General features: G+C 33.7%; 1 protein-coding gene across 1 annotated transcript in view; it reads left to right on the top strand.

Moving 5' to 3' along the window:
* Nucleotides 1-1053: 1053 nt before the first annotated feature.
* Nucleotides 1054-8102, top strand: part of LOC107752963 (electrogenic sodium bicarbonate cotransporter 1-like) — a 53618-nt gene continuing 46569 nt past the window's right edge. Inside the window, exon 1 of the mRNA XM_016569049.1 lies at nt 1054-1568. Within this exon, the coding sequence (XP_016424535.1) occupies nt 1552-1568 (17 nt within the window). The 5' untranslated portion in view covers nt 1054-1551. The remainder of the gene's footprint in view (nt 1569-8102) is intronic.

Here is an 8102-nt window from a genome sequence, read left to right as displayed (position 1 = left end):
TTTTTAGACCGATGAGCTTTGTAAAAATCGAAGCGTTTCAAAAAGGCGGGGCATAGAGGAGAAACAATAATGTACAGTATGTGGAAAATAATGTGTTTTTTTAACTTTAAACCGCATAAACACATTTCATTACACCAAATACACCAAATAATGTTCTTTTTAGCAGCATCATATGACCCCTTTAATCAAAGCATTCTTTGTGTGGCTTTAAAGGAATAGTTTACCCAAAATCAGCTGAATCATCATTTACTTTCCCTCATGTCGTTTCAAGCCCGTATGCTGGAGCTGCATGAGGGAGAGTGAACACTTGAGAGTTTTTGGGAAAGCTGTTCCTGTAAATGAGCGCAGGTGTGCTGCTGATATTCCTGAACGGCCAGTTGGTGGCGTAGTTCTACAGCGCTTTAGAAACAATACAAGAAACTTGTGCTATTCCTTGAATTTGAAGTCATCATTTCATGTCGTAAATTATAAAGAACTGAGGTATTCACAACCATTACTCGGGATTTTTAAGTACATAACTTTTTCATTAAATATGTGAAACTTGAACTGGATGACATTCCTGGAGTTTTTCTAAATGATTTGGAACATTGAATAAGTCTACAGTACCGAATAATTGTATGTCTGCAATTATCAGGTGCTCAAGAATCATGTTTATCTTTAAGGGTTTCATGGTTTTGTAAATGTAATCAAAGCATTCAAGAAAAAGTCATGGTATTTCTGATAGATAGATAGAATGTATGTTATTGATTTAATTTACATATTTAAATTCATATTACTAAGTATCAAAGATTGATGTCATGTTACACAGAAATAAAACTTTTATGACACTTTCATGCTTCACCTCATCGAAATGTATATTTATGATTATTTATATATATATATATATATATATATACATATATATATCATGTATAATATTCGTTATTTATGTAAACACAGGCTATATAGGCTTATTGCTTGCTAAAGTCATGTTACACTGCATAAAAAATAACTTTTATGACACGTAAGCGTATTTAATTGAATGTGCATGCTGTTTATATTGCAGAGAGGCCGCATGTTTCCTAACTCTGAACTGCAGTATTTTTCAGATGTATTCGGACTGTCCACTCGTGTGTTCAGTGTTTCGGTGCGGATGCAGGTATTCACTGTTGCATCTCACATGCTGACCTCTCGTGTCTCATCCTCCCACTGCTGCGTCACGCTGGAGGAGGGCGAGATCTTTAAATATGGAACAAGACTCAAGTCGAGCGCGACGCGGGCAGGTTTACGCGCAACGTGGAGCGCTTTCCGACGGGACGGAGAGAGTTCGTGAGCCTGTTGCGTTATGACTGCTGGAGTGACTGAATGTACTGTAGTTAGTAGACGCAGCAGCGAATTATCTCTGGCTCCAGATAAACAGAAGTGAGTCTCTGTATGTGTTCCGGCTTTTACGCATCCAGACACGCTGAACTTGGAGCGAATTCGCACTTGCGCATATTTTGGAAGTGTTTCTGAAGCCCGGACGCACTTTAATTCAGCGGAGGAGAAGAGGACGCGCACGGCACGGTCAACATGAGCGACAAAAACAAGTGAGTACTTTTATTTGCATGTTATCTTCCCAGTCGAGATCGGTTGTGTCTCCATAAGTGGGTCGAGAACAGCCCTCCCACCCTGAATCTGTCCTGCTTCTTCACCAAAAAGTAAAGGTAACAGTATCCTTCAGGACAGCAACAGATCTGCTCCGAGTCTGTGCGGTCAGGGCTTCAAGTTTCAGGGACAGGTTATTATCTATTAAAGACATTAAACTGGGCTTTTGCATACGTTTGACAGCTCATGAACATCCTTAATGTTCAAACTTCATAATGGTTTCTTGCTCTATAATAGGTTCTAACAAGAACCACAAATGATAACTCTTAAAAAATAAAGATCATCTGGTTCCGTGAAGAACCTTTAACATCCATGGAACCTTTCCATTGCACTAAAAGTTTTTAGAGTGGGGAAAAATGTGTTCTTTAGATGTTATTTTAGGAACTGTTTTGTGAAAATTTCTTTGGGGAACCTGAAATGTTTCTTTTATGGTTCTCTTTTGGATTCTTTATTTTTAAAAGTGTAGGAGAGCGATTTGAGGTTCTACAGAGAACTTTTTGTTCTTCAGTTTTTTTAAAACATCTGTGAATTTGGTGCTTCAGAAACCAATATGTTGAGCTGAAAAGCTGTTCTTGATCAACAAGAAGAACCAAAAGTGTCTAATTCCATCAGAGAACCTGTTTAGTTTTCATGGTCACCTTTTATTCTCTACTTATTTACAAACCATATGAACTTGGTGCTTCAGAACCCCGAAAACAGTATGCTGAAGTACGGTTCACTTGGAACCCCAACCGAAGTGGTACTAAAAAAAGTACCAGGTACTGTACCCAGTGGAAAACCCCCAAAAAGTGAACCATACCGAGCCGTACCATGCAGTGGAAAAGCACCATTAGAGAGCCAGAAACTCTTCTTTATCAGCAACAAGAACCAAAAGTCTTTAATTCCATCAGAGAACCTGTTCAGGTTCCACAACCATTTTATTTGCTACTTTTTAGAAAGACATCCATGTATTGATAATTTAGAGCCCAGAAATTAATATGCTGATCTGAACAACTCTAGATAATCAAAAACCATTTTGCCTGAGAACAAGAACCTGCAATGAAACATCAAGAGCTCTTTGGCTCTCTGCAGAATCATACATGGTAGGAGAGTCATTTGAGGCTCTACAGAGAAAACCGTCTGTGTAATTATTGCTTCAGATCCCAGAAACCAATATGCTGAACCTTAAAGAGCCAAAACTTGTTCTTGATCAGCAACACAAATCAAAACTGTTTGTTTAATTCCATCAAAAATCTTTTTTAGGTTTCACAATCACTTTTTATTCTCTGCTTCTTTAGAAAAGCATCTGTGTATTGCCAATTTAGAGCTCAGAAATCAATATGCTGATCTGAAAAACCAACAAAGGCTCTCCAAAGAACCAGTTCAAGAAATCTAGATAATCAAGAACTATTTTGCTTAAGAACAAAAACATACAATGGAACATCAAGAGCTTTTTGGCTCTCAGAGAACTTTTTATTCTTCAGTTCTTTAAAACATCTGTGAACTTGGCGCTTCAGAGCCCAGAAACCAATAGGCTGAACCTTAGAGAGCCAAAAACTGTTCTTGATCAACAACACGAACCAAAACTGTTTAATTCCACCAGAGAACCTGTTTGGGTCACTTTTTTCATTATTAGAAAAATATGTATTTTAGAACCCAAAGGCTCCCCAAAGAATTATTTAGTAACTCAAGAGCCTTAGAAACCCAAGAACCAAAACTGGTGCTTGACTGAAGAACAACAACCTGCAATGAAACATCAAGAGCTTTTTGACGCTCTGAAAAATCAAACCATTCCTGAACCAGAACATTTTAATAATCTAAAGAACCCTTTGTCCATTTGAAAGTTTCCATGGATGTTAAAGGTTCTTCATGGAACCAAAGATGCCAATAAAGAACCTTTATTTTTAAAAGTGTACAGCAAGTGAATGGTTCTTTGCTGAACCCAAGAACCACCTTTTTTTTTAACTGAATGAAATATCTCATTGGGGTCTCTAGAGGCCATTAGTAGGGGGTTCCACCGCCGACTCATGATGTATGATGCAGTTCACTCTTTTCATTCTAATGTTACTGCCAAGTCGTGCTGCTTTAAGTCGCCCTCTTTACAGGTTCCCTAAAGCCGCGGCTTGAACGGTCAACGTAATCTTTTTCCAAGAAGCTCCTGTCAAAACCAATTAGCTCCTTAGTGTCCAGAAGCAATGCGTGCGTCGCTTAGCGTTCCAGAAACCGGTGGCTGGATATAATGCAGGGGTTTCGATCTCCTTTTAGTTCAGTGCAGCATGTGCTGTCATAATAAAAGAGCCAGCTGCCTGCAGGGATCAGATTTTTTGACCAATAGGGCTCTTCAGATGTGAGTGGATGGATCATGTGATGTCTTCTTTCTTATGCAGTGCTAAGGACATTTAGATTTTTACGCTTTAATAAGCACTAATGTTCATTACTGGTAAATTAACCCTCACTAACAGTACTGTGATGGTAGTTAATGTATGGTACTGGATGATTACCATAGTCATATAGTATGGTATTTAAATGGTGAATACTACAGTATAACCATGGTGTCATGCCCACAAAATTGGCAATACCATGGTACTTTGATATCTGCAAACAAGTACTTAAAAATACAATTTTCCTTTGTACACGTACCATGGAACTACCATGTTTTTTGGACATTTAGACCATAGTTGTACCAGTACCATGATATATTTCAAAGTACTGTAGTAATACCATGGGATACCATTTTTTATGTATACTATGGTATTGGTATGGTACTCAAACAATACCATGGTATTATCTAAAAATGTGGTATTATCACGGTACATGTTTAAAAAAAACCCACAACAATTCCTGCTACTTTGAAGATTACTGTGGTATAACCATGTCTAAACGGTTTTTATTCATATTTTTATACTATTTATGAATACTTTAAATTAGCTTTTTTTATCATTTCATTTTTCATTTTAATTTTAGTAATTTTATGTGTTTGTCATTTTATTAGTGTTCATTTGAACTTTCTTTATTTCAGTTTTATTAATATTAGTACTTCAACTTATTTATTCAACTTCGTTATTATTATTATAATTATTCAATTTTAACTGTTACTTAATTTATTTTTGTATGTTTTTCATGTAATATATATATATTTTTTATTATTACCAAAAAATAGTTTTTACTAGTTTTAGTTTTAGTTCCCAAGGCAACATTTTATTTATTTATTTATTTATTTTACTTTTGCCAATTGTTTATTTATTTATTTTAGTTTTAAGTAACAATAACAACACTTAGTTGCCAAGGCAATATTTACATTTTTATTGAAGTTTAAGTTTTCATCTAATAATTATATTTTCTTTTCACTTTAATTACCAAAAACTATTTTCACTAGTTTTAGTTAGTGATAACAACACTTAGTTCTGTTTTTTTCTGTAATTTGTAACTTTTTAAAATGTTTCATCTAATATTTATTTATTTTGGCTTTATTTTCATTACCAAACATTTTTTACTTGTGTTAGTTTTAGTTAAAGATAACAACACTGCTAAAAATCCACGATGACACCATGGTACTTTAATGTAGTGCAATACTGAATCTTTCACTATCTAAAGCTGTCAAATGATCCCACCACACCTGGAAGAACTATAAATAGCAAGGATTTCTTAAGAAAAATGTGTAAATGTTCCTCATTCCTATTCTGGACACACACAGGCTTAACTGTCTGTGTACGAGAGCGTTGCATAAGCGATCACTCTCACCTGTTGAGCTATGTGACTGCTCTTTCCCCTTCCATTGACTGTCTGAAGCACACAGACAGCACACAGCTTCCTGCTGTTTAGTGTCACCTGTGCAGGTATTGTGAAAGGAACTTTCATAGGAAGATAAGTGGAAAATGCAGAGTCACAGTGGAATGTCCTCAGTAGACTCTGCCCTCAGATATGGTCTCCATGACTCCTGATATCTCTTTTCTTCTCCTTGAGACTGAGATCATCTGTGAGTGATGGACAGGAGCGACCCTGAGCCTGCTGGGATACAGTAGCGATATGCTGTGTTCTGAAATAGGAAGATTTATGTATCAGACTGGATCTACTGTACGTGAACTTGAAGTTATAGAGGTTTTGATTAAGACCTGCTGGTTTCACACGTCAATTCATGATTTAAAATGACTCTCTAATCTATACTTTCTTAAATCATGTACTTATTGTGTGTGATTCATCAGTGCATGTAGGAAAAAAGAAGTTTAATAATGTAACAACTTGCTTTGAAACTTTGTTAATTGTTAACCAGTAGGAAAATAGCTATTTAAACATTCTTTTAGGCTGATGTTGTAAGTAATATAGCCTTTATCTAGCAACCAGTTGAAGCTGCCTTTTTTTAAAAATTTTATTTTAGCATTATTTATAATATACTATTATAGGATTTAGTAATGGTTTTGTTGAATGATGAATCATTAGCTTTTATTTTTATATTTTCAGTTTTTATTTAAATTTTAGTTCAAGTTTTTAGTGTAAGTTTTGGTTATTTTATGTGATTTGTCTTTTTTATATATATATATATATATATTAAATATGTTTATTTAGATTTATTTTTATTTTTTACATTAATTTTAGTACTTCGACTTAAGCTTATTTCAGTTAGTTGCCAAGGTAATATTTCTTTTTTAATCTCTAATATATATTAGATATAATAATATATTTAAAATATTTTATTTTATAATTTTTATTTTATATTCAACTTTATTTCAATTAACGGAAATTGTTTTTTATTAGTTTTATGTTTAACAATAATAACACTGGTTAACAACAATTTTATTAATTATTTTATTAATTTTATTATGTTATGGCAACAATAACAAATAATAGATCAATTTGAATGCATAGAGATGCTCTGGAGACTGAACTTGACTCTTTTTGACTATCCAATCAATTCCTGTTTCCTGATCAAATCAAGTCTCATTTTTTTCTCATTAAATATCCTGTTTCACTCATAAATATTGCATTATGGAAGTACAATGGGTTGCGACTGCCATTTCATGTTGACTTAAAATCAATGATTTGTCATTTTGTTTAACCCCGTAATGTCTCAGGCTGATATTTCAGATGAGTTCTTGTCTTGAAATCAGCGCTGTGTTCCTCTTCACCAGTCTGAGGTTGTCACAGTTAGGAGCTTGTTGGAGTCCAGCTGTCTCTAGCAGACATGTGGTTTGGCGTTTGGAAGTATTTGGGTTTAGGTTCGCCTCACAGATATTCACTGATGGGTGTCTATGAAGTGACAAGTGCTGAAGTGTGTGGAATCCATCTAGAGCAGTGTTTCCCAACCTTTTTTTAGTCGCGGCACCCTTTGGAAATTTTAACAAACTTGTGGCACCCTACAGTATACGAGTGGAGCGACTGAGCGGAGCGCACACGCATAGAGCGGGATAATACGCAGAGCGTCACACCACGTGAAAGTGAATCCTGAGCGGTGAACTAATTTTCGGCAGCCGAAATTTCGGTGCATCTCTAATTATTGGCGACATCAGAAATTGATATTATATAATAGATGCTTTTTTGAACATTTTAGCAATTTAAAAATATAAAAAAATGATTTTTTACACGGCACCCCTGCTCTCGACAGACGGCACCCCGGTTGGGAAACACTGATCTAGAGTTTCTGTGCAAGATGACCAAAGTATTGTAAAAGTATTTTACCATTTCATTTGTCTGGATTGTAACTCTTTTATGACCCGGGACCCCAAATGCTTGACATTTTCTGCACAATTGTTGTATAATCTTCAGTAAAGCTGCATAATCATTCATAACATTAACATACATTTAATTATGATAAACAAGTATTGACCTAGTTTCTAAATTAACTACTATTGTGCCACTGAATTGTGTGACAGAAAGAGATTTACATCTATTTAATGTTATTTTGCACTGTAGAAAACCAAATGACATATCAGATGATATAACAGCTTTTTTTAGCCATTAACCACATTTAAAAATAAATTTAGATTTTTAAAAATCATTTTAAAGCAATTTCTGATTTATATGTATATGAGACATATAGAAAGTTATTTAAAATTATTAATAATTTACAATTATTTAGAATAATCTATTTTTATAATTTTGAAAGAAATGTATGTAAATGAACCATATAGAAATTTCTTTAAAATGTAATATTTTATTTCAGAAATTTTATTTCTTTAAAATTATAATTTTAATTCCATGTCATTTCAAAGAAATGTGTGTTTATATAGAAATGTCTTTGTAATGATAAAAAAATCTAAATTTTATTTCTAAATATCATTTTAAAGAAATATATGTATGAGACATGTATAGAAATGTCTTTAAAATGATAAAAACAATTATTTATAAATGTAATTTTAAAGATGAATGTTTGTATATACAACATATAGAAATGTCTATATAATGATAAAAAAAATCTAAATTTTGTTTTTAAATGTCAGTTTAAAGAAATGTTTATATACAACAGAAATTTATTTATAGTAATAAAAAAATCTAAAATTTTT

Source organism: Sinocyclocheilus rhinocerous, unplaced genomic scaffold, assembly GCF_001515625.1.
Source record: "Sinocyclocheilus rhinocerous isolate Xijiao unplaced genomic scaffold, SAMN03320098_v1.1 scaffold231, whole genome shotgun sequence".
NCBI classification, from domain to species: Eukaryota; Metazoa; Chordata; class Actinopteri; order Cypriniformes; family Cyprinidae; genus Sinocyclocheilus; species Sinocyclocheilus rhinocerous.
The sequence above is the reverse complement of the archived record's forward strand: the minus strand, read 5'-3'. Positions and strand labels throughout refer to the sequence as shown.